This window comes from Pholis gunnellus, assembly GCF_910591455.1.
Source record: "Pholis gunnellus genome assembly, chromosome: 12".
In the NCBI taxonomy this organism is placed as follows: Eukaryota; Metazoa; Chordata; class Actinopteri; order Perciformes; family Pholidae; genus Pholis; species Pholis gunnellus.
In genome coordinates, this window is record NC_136539.1 from 8,116,578 (window position 1) to 8,133,167 (window position 16,590).

Consider the following 16,590-nt stretch of genomic DNA (forward strand, 5'->3'; position numbering starts at 1 on the left):
TTAATGTTGGAAAGTTATGTGTTGCATAATATGATTACAACGTTAATGAGCTAGAATTTACAATCGGTACATTTACGTAAGTACTCTAATTAAGTACAGTTTTGAGGCACTCATACTTCAATCATCAGTGTAAAATGTTATTGTATGCTCTTTTAATTTCCATAATGTAAATATTGATAATAAAAATTATAATAATAAGGATGATACATTTATTTATATAGCACTTATCTAAACAAGGTTACAAAGTGGTTCACAAAGTACAAATACATAGCAACAATGATTATCAGTTGCTTTCAGATTAAGATTCACCAAAAAATAAATATATAGTCATTCTATTAATCTCCAGTATATGTTCTGCTGCTGAAAACAGCTGCCTTCAAACAGAGCTAATAAAAGTGGTGAGACTGAACCAAAATAGTATAGTTGCGGGCCGTAAAAACCCATGGATTGTGTGAGAAGTGGACGTAGTCACCAATTTGTTTGTTGACTGCCGCTTTGAAGCCTTTGACAGTCGCCATCTTGGATTTTTGTAACCAGAAGTGACGCGAGAGGGTGGAGCTAAGTACAACCAAACGCTGAATAAGACATTTTTAGAGAACAAAATGTGATAATTAACATTCACGGTCTGAAAACATACTACTGAGCTTATGAATCAAGTCAGAATGTAATTTTCTCATAGGCTTCTCGAAAATCGGAAAAATTCTTTTTGCAAACAGAGGAGTCGCCCCTGATGGTCATTAGATAAAAGTCAACCAACGTCCCCGGATTCGGGGGCAGTCGGGACCAGAGGAGTAGCTTATACCGTCGAAAAAATGCACTTATCGGGAACGAAGATAATGCATGTTAAGTACATGTTATATACCAAATTTTAAAAAAAGTCTGGGCTATATTATACAACTAATATAATCAACTAGAAGATTTACCACAATATCTAGTATTTTCCGCCATGAGTCCGCCGGCTACGCACTACGGTCTGAGCTACCAACACGAAGCTAAAAGCTAACACGGACAACCCAGATATCAGAAAGCAAGATAATTCAATCCAGATATATATCCAGAGATATCTTCAATATTTGTCTCTGTGAAACCATTACAGAGATATCAGCCAACAAGCACCAGAACCACAAACCGCTTTATTGATAATTATCAGAACGCACCTCACCTCATCATCGTTTTCGTGAAGAGAACGGATAAATTCCCAGCTATTCCTTCTCAAATATCTATTCTACGGATGTCCTGTTTGTCATAATTCTGTTTCCGTGAAGACAGGGGCAGAATTTCACGCGGGGGAAGCTTGGGGTAGGGATTTGACTTTCGGCGTATCGGATTTTATGCTTCACGAGAGACGGCTCGTTTTTTATTCTGACTGGCTAACGATGCTATCAATCTTTCCCACGTTACCCCAGCTCAATTCTATAGGCTCTAATGCGTCGAAGGAGGGTTCATTCACTGAAATCAACCAATGGGCTGCTGACTTAGGTCTACATAGACACAGAGAAACTGCAGTCAGACGAGAAAGCTCCATGGATCACAGACACAAACAGGGCTCAGAGAAGATTTTGGCTCTCAAAATGAAGCCAAACTGCTGTAATTGGATAGATTGAACACTATTAGTGATAAAACAAGTGAAATATATAGTTATATAGTATAGAAAATTAAAATGGCCAAAATTACAATTTGGGTGACCTCGTCTGACCTCTCTGTACTAAAACCTCTCTAATTGTGTACTGTTTCACTTTACCAAAGTCAAACTTTGCAGAGAGACTGTTCACATATTGTGCTATGATTTGGGAGAGGTTTTTTACTTGCAGCTGCCTCATTTCAAAAAAATAAAAACAATAAAAGTGCTTTTCTTTCAGGCGAACCTGAAACTTTTCAATTTGAGATGTGTGCCATCTTCATTTACTTTTAACCAGTAACCTATACACTGATATTTACACATCTGAACACATCTCACAAGTGTTACCTTTATTATAACATCAACATTATTAAAATAGACCTTGTAGTTGCAGAAATAGAAAGACACTTAAATATTTTATAGAGCTATGGGGTACTGCAGAGTTGGGTGACAATGCTTTGTTGTTTTCTCGCTTCGGGTGACTCCTTTTTATTATTTTTAGAAATATTGATTATTGCCATTTAAAGTAAAAGATTGAAATACTTTTTACACCACTGACAGCAGGTGGCAAGACAACAGACATGAACGATAAACTGTATATGTATTTTTAAATCAAGAAAGTGCTGTGGGAAAGGACTTCTGTCTGGCACTTGTAGGTTTGATACATTATTACAATGTTACATTATTACAAGTTACTACTATAGTAGTAACTTGTCACTTCAAAATGAAACATGTACAAAATGTACAAAACACAGTACAGAAAATATTAGCAACTCACCAAAAAAATATGGAAATGGTAACACTGGACAGTCATTTGACATGTGTCAATCTACATATGGGCACTTGTATTGATGGTATACGTTTCGTAAGAGTAATCCACCCTGACCTTAGACTGCACTTATTGTCTTTTAAGTCTGACAGACGCCGTAGGAGCTCCAATTGGCAACAGTTTTCCCTTGAAACTACAAAGGCAAACTTCATTTGGTTTGGATGACACACGCGGCCACACGGACGCATAGCAACATCAAGAGTTGAAAGAACTAGCTGACCGTAAAAGGTTTGAAGCTGATCTTTGGCGAGGCAAAACCTTCTTCATTATTCAATTGCTCTTTTTTTGTCTGTTTGCCAGCTGTAAAGTGTTTGAAGTGGCCGAGTCTTGAGAGGAACCATTTACACTGACAATGGTTTGAAGTACCGTAAGGCCACTTTCTTGGCTGTGGTTGCACAGTTAAGTTTTTGAGACTCAGCTTCAATGTGTACAATAACAGGGCAAATACATTAATGCTGAGCAACTCTGGAAAGACATTACTCATTCTGTGCTATGAGAGAACTGTGAAAGCATTGCTCAAAGGCAATACCCAAAGCCAACAGCTCGAGACAGGTAGTTTCTATGGCACTGAAGACAGAATCAACAACACAGCATTTGGATGACAGCTGTTGGCTGAAGAAGTGTTTGGGGTTTTTCTTTCTCTCCCTGGAACATGCTGTCACGTCATGTGAGATCTTCAGCACAACTACACTTTTACAACTTGTCTAAAGTTGCATCTCGTTTAGCTTTGAACATTCATGTTCCACCGAGTGTTGCCTTTTGAAACAAATAGTAAAAGTCAATGCGCTGGCACACACTAGGGGAAAGAAAAACGATATCGCTTTTCACCCTGTTTTCTTTTTTTAGAGCAACAGACGCTTAAATTAAATCATTAAATCAGTCTGTCTTGAATATGTTTAAGGTGTTCTGCAGAAGTTCTCACTACATGTGAGAGGTTATTCCACTGTTTGTGAATCTCTTAACAAAACTTGGATCACATTTTTAAGCTTGTGTGCTCAGCTGGAGGTTGAAATGTTTGACTTTTGGCCATCGCTTACATACTATAGTAAATATAATTTGACTTCTTCAAACATCAGGGTCTTGTTTGTGGCCACACAGCTGTTACTGTTTGCCTATTACAAGCATTGCCTTTCTAATTGGTTTATCAGATTGGAAAGATTTCCCTGTGTGGCTTGAGTCACATAAAAACATACAAAGGATGGAACACAGATTTTACAATATACACTCGATTTTAGGCGTAAGGGACAGTATTGTCCACTCAATCCACTGCTTACATCCAGAGTGAGATATGTTGTCATATATCGGATACATTTCCATGACATTCTTGGTCCCCAGAGGATGAATGATTTTGTCTTTCATCTTCCTTTCTTTTGGTCCGTAAATTTCCTCGAATACGTACATCAACACATCTGTGTTGGCATTTCTATCCATCGGGGAAGAGATGCATTCAGTTGCATTGAACATTAGGGGGTGTTCTCTGTATACGGAATTACAAACGCGAAATAAAACTGCGTTATCTTGCATTGGCTAGATCTGGTCGCTGGCTTTACAGTAACGCCAATTAAAAGTGAATAACTCTAAACATGTCAGTGTCTGCCTACATTCTTAGTAAGTCATGTCACTCATAGGGACTCGTGGCTCTTCATGAGATCTAGATGCCTGCTAAAAGCACCTAGCTTGAGGTGTCCTTTGCTACAAACTATTATCATTTGACATTTGATGTATGGATAAATAACACAAATGTGTGTTGCCCAAAAGAAGTCATGTCTACCAACGTATCAGTGCTGGCTGAAGTTTATTCTAACCGCATTGATAACAAATCCATTTTCTCAAATACAATTGACAAAAATGAATGAGTAAATATAAATGTTCATGGCCGGACATGAAGAAAAAAAAAATATCCGTTGTAATGTAGAAGCCAGACTTACTTTAACACCTGGCAGAGTGTGCACATATCCATTTCAGAAGGAGTCATAGCATGTGGAAGGAGCTCTGAAGATTCACAGGGGGGGCCTTTCCCTCTCAGGCGTGATTTACAACCTCTGGGTTCTGCTTCTGATTTTATAGAGCTAATTACAGACACACGCACACAAAGAGACACACCCACACACACACAGCCTCTAGCAAGTATATTAGGTACCCGAAAAAAAATCCTTACTCAGCATTAAAAGCCTTAATAAGAAGGGCTTCCTTGCGAGTCTGAACTCACCACCAATGACTAGCTGTGGAGCTCAGCTCTTTAATTCAGCCACCGCTTTCCTGCTGAACTGTGTCAGACAATCTCAGAACATTGTGTCTGTGATGACTATGACCACGCTGATAAATGTCTGTGCAGTGTTCATCCCTCCTTGTATTTGTATTTTACAGCCACAGTACATTGGTGGCACAGAGTAGGTCTCATTTATGGGACTGCTGTTCTCTAATAATTTATCATCCTACTTTGTGTCTGCTCCCGTTTTACTTGCTAGCTTGTTGTTTGTGTTTTGTATCTCCTGTCTCCAACAAATGCTGAACACACGTTGATCTAACATCAGCAGGAAACACACTCAGAGTGACCCCAGTGCTCAGAGGAGACCTGTGCTAACTGCGTCATAAGACAGAAATGACCTTGGCGGGCCGTTCACACTGTCGCCATAGTAATTACAGCCATTGCAACGCCTGACTGTCCAGTATAGAATTAGTGACATGAGGTATGAGGGAGACAGGATGCCTTGAGGACATAGAATGACCTGTCTTCTAATTCCAGGATTCCAGGACGTTATTCGATTAATGTTGGCTTTTAAAAGCAGTTTGTGATAATAGAATAGTTACACGTATGCAGATGAATGTGCGTGAGTATTTTAAAGAGCTGCAGAGACGGTGAGGCAGTTTTTGTGTGCGAGTGTAACATCTGTCCATTAATTACATAAAAGGCAGGACACTTTAATGCTCAACTAACTGACTCAGTGTACGCTTCTGAGAAAACTCCAAAGTATTGAGATTAAAACCAGAAAGTATACCAAAGGCTTCGAATAGATTAGCATTTCCAGGAAGGCCTGGGCAGAGTTTATGCACAGATGCTGCAGATTAACTGTCTTAAGTTTGTGTCTTTGTTCTGTTGTAGAGGTGCATGGGACTGAGAATCCTCTTACCAAAAGACCTGCCATAGATGCTTGGATTTGGCAGGAGTCCGCCAAGAAACAACACCTGAACGAGCGCAAAACCAAGATGAAGATGAATCAACTAGAGGACCCTCGAACCCAGAAAGTGCTGCAGGTCAGATCAAAACCTTCAACTGTTTTTCACAATTCATGATTAACTTCCTCACAGCTTTTTGGTGTGACTCAAACTCAAAGTTGTTAAATATTTGATTAAAGGTTTGTTGTACTAACATGTTGGCTGATTTAAACATTTCAAGGGCAACAACGGAGGTGCAAGCCAGTACATGTATTTGAAAAATGCATTGCCACACTGATCGTCTGGATCTGAAGATGGTGTGCCCCTTTTCTAAATACAAATACAACACCAGAATTTATTTGCACCACGACTCCAGTCCATTTATGAGCTGAATATCTGAATACTTGACCTCTACAAGCACAGTAGCAGATATTGAAGTCAAATAAAAATGATAGAACATCTTAGTGCAGGTAATTTAGCATGAACTTAGGGCCCTATAAACGATTTGTTTCCTCCCACAGCAGCATTAACATTTTTTGTGTTGCGTATTCCACAGTGTATTGTAAAGCAAGCAGTGACAAACGGTCAACAATGTGCTGTGTGAGCACCATTGTCTGGTACAGTAGTGCCCTCCTCTGGGCACTCTTTCACTCAAACAAGCATACGCACGTGCACACAATTGCTCTTACATTCATTCCCTTGGTGACTTGACCTAACCTTACTCCCAACAATCTCATGCCTAACTCCCTAACTTAACCCTCACTTTAACCAAAAGACAAGTTTCAACCCTGGTGTGGAGCACATTTCTGTCCCCATTTGGAGATGAGTCCCTATAATTTGACCACATTTTTGTCCCAACAACATGACTAATTCAAGCACAGGTTCATGTTCTGTTATAGAACTGTGATGTGAAAATGTATTTGTTGAAACATTCAATATTGTCCGTATTGAATAGCTGTTTAAAATAAGAAAACATCATGCAACGAAGTTATGTGCAATGCTATCTAGGAAATGCTGTGGTAGTTAGCCTTCATATATTTATGCTGTATATATTCCCTCGAAAATCATGTCGTTCCACTTTTAGAACACCAAAAGAGGCAATGCACAGCCTCTGTGCATGTATTGATGCATTTCCAATGATGTATGAAGAACGTACAAGAAACATTAGCGACAATAAAAAAAAAAGAATTTACTGTTTCAATAATCAGCATCTTCCTGATGAAAAGTAAAGTTGTTGTTTTGCCCTCCACAGTGGAATGTGTGTTGGCAGTTTGATGCAGTCTAAAGAACACCGCCCCCCCCCCCCCTCCACCACCACCCTCCATTCTTTAACACTCACTCAACATTTCACAGTCTCAAACGCAGCTCCACAAAAAAGTAAAAACAATTCCAGGAAAACCCTTTATGGGGTGGCGTACAAACTGTACTGTTTCATGCAAATGAGCGTGGGCCCTGGGGGGGGGGGCGACACATGTGGAGGCCCCATATATGTCTCAATATGGCAAACAACTATGTGCGTTTGTTCATTTTCTCCCTCACTTAATTCACTCACTCGCTAGCATCAAAACAAAACAAAATTAAAAAAAGAAAATCATGGGCGGGAGGGTGCAAAACAATTGTCAACATCATTAGAAGCAACAAAAGAGAGAATGCAGTAAAATAAGTCGTGCAGCTGGGCTGGGGGAGCAGCTTCGGGGCAGCTGGTGTTAAGCATGGATGCACTTTGTTCCGCTTGTTCTTGTGAGGTCAAATACTGTACACATAATGCTTAGATGTCAGCTGGGTATCACATTTGTAACCTTTATTTGTTCAATATCAACACATTTATTTTAATTAATTAAAAGTCTAATTTGCATCACATTCATATTATTGTTTTCACACATAGACCCCGTAACACCAGTTTTCTTTCCTTTATTTATTTTTCTTAACCTTTGGCCTCATTAAACCTTTTTTCGACACTGCACTTGATACATTTAAAAAAAGAAAATATATATATCTCTATATATAGAGACAGATTTAAATATATTTGAGGCAGAGATAGAAAAGGTGAGTTTATCAGATATCTGTTACAAGATGTTTCTTTGCTTGAGGCTATATTAGCTTCCAGTAACAATACACACTAGAATCTCCAACAAAACTTTTGATGGTGCAGTTCAGGGGCGGACTGACCATTGGGAACAGCCGTTCCATTCCAGACTGAACGGTCCAGCCTTCTGTCAGTATTTACTGCATGATTTTGATTCACGAGGAGTCCGACAATGTTATAGGGGTGCAGTGCAGACATTGGACTCTTTTAACATCTAGAAATTGAAATTGTAGATTTCAGGGCAAGAGGAAGGCAATTCTGCACCTGATTTAATGTGGTATCTTTCTTCTGCATATTTGGTTTATTTTGCTCTGATTTATTTTTCTTCAGTTTTTCTCTGAATTAGTTTTCCTCTGAATGACTCATCACTCTTTAAAGGACAGGTCTGAATTTCTTAAAGTCCTTTTTAACAATACACACTAAAGAGTTACTGGCGTCTGAAATCATTCCTCCTCTCCTAATATTGGAACCCATCGGCTATCGGTCTGACAATGATTTGGCCTCAACGGACAGAATATCCTCATAATAAAAGCAGCAGAGAATATTGAGGGCACGTGACTGACTGCAGTCAGTGCAAGGTCCATGACATTGGTAAATGACAGTACTATATAGCATTTGAGAAGCTTACAACGTACAACTTGAAGGAATGCTGCTGTTAGCCCACTGGCCATTCTAGCTCCTGCGGTTTAAGCTCACAGTCAACCAACCCATGCTGTTGGCAAAATCTGACGTGACCACACCACAGCACGACTACATTGTAAAGGTGCCGTCAGACGGGGTTTTACCAGACACTTGGTGTGGCAAACCGCAGGCGTAAACATTTTAACTCTGGAAGCTAGTTCATCACTGTGGAAACATTGTGTTTTGGGACACAAACTGAAACATGTGTGCAAAAAGGATTGTAACTAATGAAACCCACTTGATTTTGCTGATGCCCAACTGCTGCCTCATATTAGCTTGAGCTGAACCTCAAAAATGCATTTATGCATATTTCTCGCAGCGAAAGAAAGGATATCTTCAAGGACAGTGTGGAAAGTAGGAATAATTGCAACAGCCAATATCTCATTAACATATACTATATACAGTATATATATATATATATATATAACGCTTAAATGCATGTAAAATATTGTGTGGCATAAAATTGACTGAACTTATTAAACGACAACAGGGAGAAAGCAGTAAAACTGGAGGGTTGCATGCACTAAGGTGTGGGTTTATTTTCCTTCATTATAAGAGAGAGAGAGATGGAATCAAAGACTGTAGGAGAAAGTGTTAAAAGAGTGAGCCAGAGAAAGAAAGAGAGTACTTTTCATCTATATGTTCAGATGTTTGATAAGGTTCATGGCAGACTGCGCCTCCTCCTGCCCTTCTCTCTCATCTTCAGCCAACTAATCATAAGACTGGACCCCTTTGATCCCACTGGCAGCCTGATACACTGGTAACTGTGTGTTACATTAAAGTGTTTGTGTGTGTGTGTGTGTGTGTGTGTGTGTGTGCATGTACACAAGGATACTATATGTGGCGAGTGTGTGTGCGCCCATCCATGCAACAGGAATAGTCTGCACTCTATTTATGAAGGTGTATGAACATGTGTCTACACAGGTCTGTATATGCGTGTGTGTGTGTGTCTGTGTATGTGAGGCCGTGGCCACCTGCTGTGTTGAGTAGTCTAGCCACTCATGTTCCAATCCACCAGACTCACATAAGTACTGGCTGAACTTTCTGCTTGCCTAACTGCCCCTCGTAAAAATGTTAGCTATAAATGTGTGTATTTGTGCCTTTTTTACAAGGCACACAGAAGTATTTTATTTCTCCATTCTTTTCCTTAGACAGAACACATACACATATAACTTATACTAATTCTATTTACTGTCTTCTGGTGAATCTATTTTGTTTTTGTTAAATAGTTAAGTAGTTTTTCTTCTGGAAATGTATTTGTATGTCTGCTTGTGCTAAGTGCTTAATAGCTATTGTCACAATTAGTACTGGTGTTAATAATGTTGTCCTTGCTCGTCCTTCAGAGCGCCTGTCAGCAGGAGCTGGACAGTGTCTTAGAGGAGATCTCCAAAATGACCTCTGAAGATAACAGAGGCCCACTGGAGGACCTGTACGGACTCAAATTTCCCAACTGTGACAAACATGGTCTGTACAACCTCAAACAGGTGAGCCATGGACAGAGCACTGGTCTCACATTCATGCCATTTTATCTCGACTGAACATGGCAGCTTCACCATTGAAAATCATGGTAAACATGACAAAGGGCAAAGTAAATGTCAGCAAAAAATTAATGACATTCTTTTAAGATTGAGGTCACCCACACACTTAAGAAAAACACTTTGAAATAGCCACTGAAGACACATTGTTTAAAAACTGTTGAATGATTTAAAAAGTTAGAAAATTAAATTTTTTTATAAATGCAACCGGCGCAATTCAGGATGACCCATAAACAGACAAACCCAAAGACAGGACACCCCAAATATAGTAAATAACAAATAACTTACACAAAAGTCGTAGCATCAAACCCCATATTGAGACATTTGGGATCAAGTTCTTGTGGAAATAAGTGCAGGACGTTGCATGCATTGGCATGGACTGGCATTGTCTGAATGATGTCATCAAGTCTGTGCCTACAGTATATATATATATATATATATATATATATATATATATATATATACCTAAACAACTTGCCTTTAGCCATCCGTATGATACATTTTTTTTGCAAAGCTGGGGTATTCCCACGGGCCCCAGAATTTAGGTTTGTCTTTTCCTTTAATGAAGCTACTATCCAATCTGGCCTACATGTATGATTGGCTTTGGAAGTGCTGTTTAGTAAAAAGAAAAAGTAACTAAAAATGACAGTAATTATCCAAAATGTCCTAAAGGTTTCAAGGTGTACAACATGTACTGTTCCTAACATACTTTTCCAAATGAGTTTAAATATCATAATGGAACTAGAAATTAATTTGGATACTTGTTTTGAGTGTTAAATGGGTTTGGAATGATCACATTTTAATTTTAAAATATGGATAATATTTGGTGAAGATTGAAAGAATGAATGTCTTGCAACTCTATACATCTCTGCCCTGTTAACAAATGCTTATTGATTAGGGTTGTAACGGTTATTGTATACATGTTGAACCATTAGGATACAGGGGTCACGATCGATTGTAACCAGAATACACGTAGACTGATTCACTTAATGTGGAAAGAAAGAGAGATTTCCGTCTGGAAACTTTTACCTGAAGGCAGTTATGGCTAGATGATATGGCCATCAATTTTATCACATATTCATGCTATTGATCCATAATTATCACAATATATATAGTATATAACCCACGCCATACAGCCCTGAGATGACAAACTCTAGGAATAACTATATCGGAAATAAAGTTTATCGAAAATCTTTTAGGTTGTTTTATCGCCCAGCGCTAAGTGTTATAGGTTATAGTTATCAAAATTTGCTAAGGTTAGCACAACTAGCTGATTGTCGCGCGAGTCAGACAAACTATGGAAGACCCACCTGCACATTCTTCAGGCAGCTACAACAGAAACGGAGAGAGAGTTGTGTATGAGACAAGGACAGTGTGTCGGCGTTGCGCCACCGTTGTAGATCATGTGAATGAAAACACATTGAACGTGCTCATTCATATTCAACAGCATCACCCAGATGTACAAATCACCATATTTTGAATTTCATTGCATAAAATATGCTTTTCAGTTGTATAGCCTACTGTGACCTATTACCTTTTGGGAACAAGTTTCTTCAGTGTTTGTACAGTGTTATACTGAAGTGTTTAAAATATTCCTTTTTATTTAAGAAAGACATTGTTTACAAAAGTTGCCAGTAAACAAAATGCTACCTCAGTCTCCAGCAGGAGTATTGTGTCTGTTTTTGACACTTGCACTACTGGGTATTCAAAATAAATGAATAGTATTGGATCCTTATGCTTTTTTTTCTGCCATACTGAACTGGCACCGAATTGGGACTTCTGTGAACCATTACAACCCTGTTGTTGATACAAGCATCATTCAAATGCAGTAGTTTATATGATAGTCGAGTTCACAAAGTTTCCCCAGGATACCACATCTAGCATATCAGGCAGAATTTTAGCAAGATGTCCATAAAATGTCTAAAAATCTATAAACAGTGTCTCAGTAATAGGCTGAGGGGTGGTGTTTGACTGAATTGGACACCTATGCAATATTATACCACTCTCCGTGTCATTCATCCAAATTCAAAGATTGAGCTCACATGGTGGTTATTCCATATCGACTGTGCAGTGAGCTAATTTGTCATCAAATTAATGAAGAAAAACACAGCAAAAAAAAAAAAAACTGCTTCTCTCTAAGGGTGGAAAGTTCCAAGAATGTCACAATACTGGCCACACCTCAATCAGTGTCGTCACAGCAGGTGTTTCGCTTTCGACAGCGGATGGACAACACCTGCTGTGACATCACTTATTAAAGTTTTGGGCGGGGTTGTGACATGTGAGAGTTTCATCCCAAAGAGAGCAGTGCAGCAGCAGTTTTCTGCTTTGCGGGATTCACTGGTGACTTACTGTTTCATGGTGAACACGAAAACAAGAGGGACACCAGTCATCAGGTTTCTAATTCTGCTGGTAGTTATGTGACCACTGTCTTTATTGATGGAAAGGGCTTCTGTGTGTGAATGTGATTGATCACCATTCTTTCTCCCTTTGTTGCTTCTCCACACCCTCTACCTTTTTAAAATCCGTCACACAAACACACACACTCATACTGTATCTTTTTGTTCAATTCTCCCTTGGATTTCCACTCACTCACTCACTCACTCACACATTTAAAGCATGACTATCAGGGGACTTCCAAAATATCCCCTGTTTGCGATGTAGTCCCCTGTTGGTGAATGTGCAACGACACCTAAGTCCACTGTTGGATAGGAAGATAAGTACACAAACGCTTTTGTATCAGCCTGGCAAAATCACCCTGGCAAAAAAATATTCCCCCCCCCCCTCCCTTTTTTTTTTTACAAACACACACACCCACCCTCCTCTTCCTTAACACTCTGGTCTTAGACACACACACACACACACACACACAAATGCGCGTGGAGATGTTGTCATCATGAATGAGGCAACAGCTTCTGAGCTCAAGGTTACAAGGCAATAAAACAGTTTGGCGTACTTCATGGGAAGACCTTTGTTAGGCCGAGGAACGAACTGTGCTTCCGACTGGGGGCTTGAATTTGAATTCTGCTCATCCATAGAAATCAGACGGAGGAGGACAAACAAGGTCACATATCCAGTGTTTTCTTATGGGGATAGTAGAGCAGAAAAGAAGATTTGAATAGGCGCCACAGTTTCCTAAAGCAGGGCTCTCAACCACTCAGCCAATTTTCATCACTGGTCACAAACAACAGCATTGTTTCGGACCGGAGTCCTCGGTTCCCAGGGAGGAACACTGTACCTCCTCAACACTCGGCTCCCTTTTGGAGTTGTCCCTCCTTGTCGCGGGGTAATTACTGTAACTGTCACTTTTTTTGTTCTTTCTCATCGAAGGAAGAAAATGGAAAGTCTTTTCTTTCCCCCCAGCTCTTCATTCTTTTGGCCGTCCCCTCCGCGGCTGCCCCGCGTGCGCGGCGTAAACTGTGTCCACTTCAATTACGACCTCATTTCTGAGTGGAGGGGGGCTCTGCGGGGGGGTGGGGGGGCTGGTCTACTGGCATGCCGCTGTGTGTGTGTGTGTGTGTGTATGTGTGTGTTTGTGAGTGTCTGTGGTGGCATGTGTGGCTGTGGATGGGTTGTGAGTAGGGGGCATGACCTGAGGATGGGCTGTTATTGGGTGAGTGTTGTCCCACCCGAACCATGGCCCTCACTCTCATCCAATAGCCCCCCACCACCAGAAGATCCACAAGTACACATACACACACACACACACCCACACATCTCAAGCCACCATAGGCCATGCTTCATTAACGCACCCCCTATTTCCCCACTGTGCATCTTTACCCCTCCCACTTTTTTCCAGTGTTTTCCAACTTGTCTAGTTTGTGTTTTTCTTCCTTCTCTCCAGTGCAACATGTCCACCCACGGCCAGCGGGGCGAGTGCTGGTGTGTTAACCCCTTAACCGGGATCCAGATTCCAGCAACGCCTAAAGTAAGAGGGGATCCCAACTGTAACCAGTTTCAGGAGGAGCTCAGAGCGATGCCCACTGCAGCAGAGTTTCACTAGCAGAGTCCAGCACATCCTTTGACAGGGTTGGGTTTTCTTTACAATTCCAAATCTGAGAGGATTTGTAAAAGAAGTTGCTATATATCAAGGCTTTGTTTTTTGTTTTTTGAGACATGAAAGCATACCACTAGGTTAAAGGTTAAAATATTGTTCTTGTTGTCAAAGTATCTAATATAAAAAGACCAAAACCAACAGTGTGTCCATCTCTCAATGCTTTCCGACTTCCCTGGCTCGTCTGTGGGACTCAGACTCAAGCTCATGCATACCTACTAAACATTTACAGTACATCTTTACAAAAGAGGCATAAATATATAGTTTCTTTTTTTTAAGTAATGCGCTGAAACAGCAGGGCACGGTAGTTTTCGGCAAATGTTCGTGAAACTGAAGTAAATAGTTTATTTGTTGGGAACTATTTTTAGCTGCGGATTAATACACATTTGGTGTGTAAGTATTTATAGATTCACGGCAGCAGGACAGTTTATGTGGGTTTTACTCAAACTACAGTGCTCGTTGTCAATGTAATAAAGAAACATGCCAACCAGTGCATTTATAGGGGAAAAAGCTATATCATGCAGGCAATACTTGTCAGTAGGATCTTTTCGTTGTTGCTTTCAGCCATTTCATGGGATTTGTTGACAATAAAAAATACAAATATAATACCAGCCTTATCTAAAGCTGCATTAATTGATTTTGTTTGGGCCACTTGGGGGCAGCAGAACAAGCTGTAAAACACAACATTTGAAGTATTATTATTTCAAAGTGAATGTGTCAGCAGACAAAGCAAGATTAGCATTCTTTTGGAGTTGTGTTTTTGACCCCCACATGACAAAGGTTAGTACAATATTCACTCTTGTTTTAACTCTCTTTGGATCTCCACCGAATCCTAAAAATGATCTGTCTCTTTAGCTGCTAAATGCTCCAGTATGATTGGTAGCTTTGCCGGCCACTTGGTGCTGTGCAGCTATCGTACAGTGGCTTTAGTGGCTACAGTGGGAAGGTTAATGAGAACAGCGAGACTGCGCCAAAACAATAGTTGTCCATGGGTTTATGTCTAGAGCGACCATTTTCCCACCGCACATAGTCATTTGATTTATTGTTTGCATACAAATATTGATTAGTATAGCTTTAAGGTTAAACCTAAGGCTATTATTTGCATTCAAAAGACGTGTCTACTATCTCTGTAATTGTTATGATTTAGTTTTTTTTTAGGGGGACAATGTCCAGTACTACAGAAAAAAAATAGCTTTTTGGTTAACTCTACATTTATGCTTATCGAATCTACACTTCCACGTTTACATACACTAATAAATAAAAACATTTAACATACTTGTTAAAAGTATATTCACATGTGAATAAATGTATATGAATCTAATACATCATTATTTCCAGACAAAGAACAACTGCAACTGTGTGTTAAAGGCTTTGGACATTTGAATGCTAACAGTGTTGGCTCTCACCTGCCTCGATCAGATAATCATGCGAGATTCGATGCTATGCTTACAAACTAGTAATTTAAACATATTAGCTTTTAGTGTACTTGAGCAGAGGTTAAATACTTACAGGTGCTCCTTGAAATCCTTCACAGATATGTACACACGATCCAGTAATCATTTTAGTGCCAACAGGTTGTGTAACCGTGTTTCCATACTTTAATCAAGCAGGTAATTCAAAGTTGTATCACTGTCATTTGGTTTGATTGCATCTTGTAAAATTCCACTGTTGATGCACCAGCTTTGCTTCCGACATTTTTAGCTGTTGTTTTGCTCTGACAATCTTAACTCAAGATGTCAAATCTGACACCATCCATGTGTTTCCATGAATCCACACCCATCAGTTTGGTTAGCAGCAGAGAGCTGTTGTTGTCGTTTGTCAGCAGTTTTCCCATCAACACTTGTCATCTCCAAATACGTGTCACTTGAAAAAAAAAATGGCACTTGCGGTAATAATGTTGGAAGCTGCTGTGCGGCTTTACTATTTCTATCACTGCTGTATGCACAGACATGCATGTGTGTGTGTGTGTGTGTGTGTGTGTGTGTACCCATGTGTTGCTGGGGTTACTAATGAAGTGTTGACAAGAGGAGGGATTAAGATGAGGGGCTGACATTGACAAATGTGATACTAAACGGGTAAAGGTGCCTATGAATAAACCGACAAGTACGCAAATACACACACACACACACACATTATTGTGCTGCAGATCATGGTCTTTTGGTCCCTCTGTTGGTTACCCATCTTTAACCAACAGAGGGATGTGGGGGTGCTATTAATGATTGTGAATGCCCCAGACAAAACTGGATATTGTGACTATCATGACAATGTGTCTGACTTTGTGCAGTACTGTTTCACTTTTACAGGCTGTGCTGGAACAATTTTGCCATCAATGGGCTGTAAACAATCCACTGTTGTTGTCCCTTAGACAGTCAAGTGAGTGATGGATGACATGGAATGTGTTTATCTTATTTCAAAAATGATCTGGCAGAGAGATCCATCCTAGAAGTCACATGTAAGTTTGTTGTGAGGAAACAACAGCGGCAATAAACCTGCACACCGGCAAATCAAAAAGACCCACTACCAAAAGCAACCTTAAAGAGACTGCTCACACCAAAATCAAAGATGTATATATTTCAATATGGCACTTGGCTTGTGTTGCACAAAGCTGGAAAACATATATGTATTTGTAAAAAT

General features: G+C 39.8%; 2 protein-coding genes across 2 annotated transcripts in view; one reads left to right on the top strand and one right to left on the bottom strand.

The window, feature by feature from the left end:
* LOC306703698 (receptor activity-modifying protein 1) overlaps nucleotides 1–4,460 on the bottom strand; it is an 18,739-nt gene extending 14,279 nt beyond the window's left edge. The window contains exon 1 of the mRNA XM_079169751.1: nucleotides 4,376–4,460. The gene's annotated coding sequence lies outside the window, so the exon portion shown is untranslated. The remainder of the gene's footprint in view (nucleotides 1–4,375) is intronic.
* The window catches only part of igfbp2b (insulin-like growth factor binding protein 2b), a gene marked incomplete at both ends in the record, with an annotated part of 18,086 nt that extends 4,181 nt beyond the window's left edge, over nucleotides 1–13,905 (top strand). The window contains 3 exons of the mRNA XM_079169750.1: nucleotides 5,551–5,702; nucleotides 9,714–9,854; nucleotides 13,747–13,905. Of these exons, the coding sequence (XP_079025876.1) occupies nucleotides 5,551–5,702; nucleotides 9,714–9,854; nucleotides 13,747–13,905 (452 nt within the window). The remainder of the gene's footprint in view (nucleotides 1–5,550; nucleotides 5,703–9,713; nucleotides 9,855–13,746) is intronic.
* Nucleotides 13,906–16,590: the final 2,685 nt, after the last annotated feature.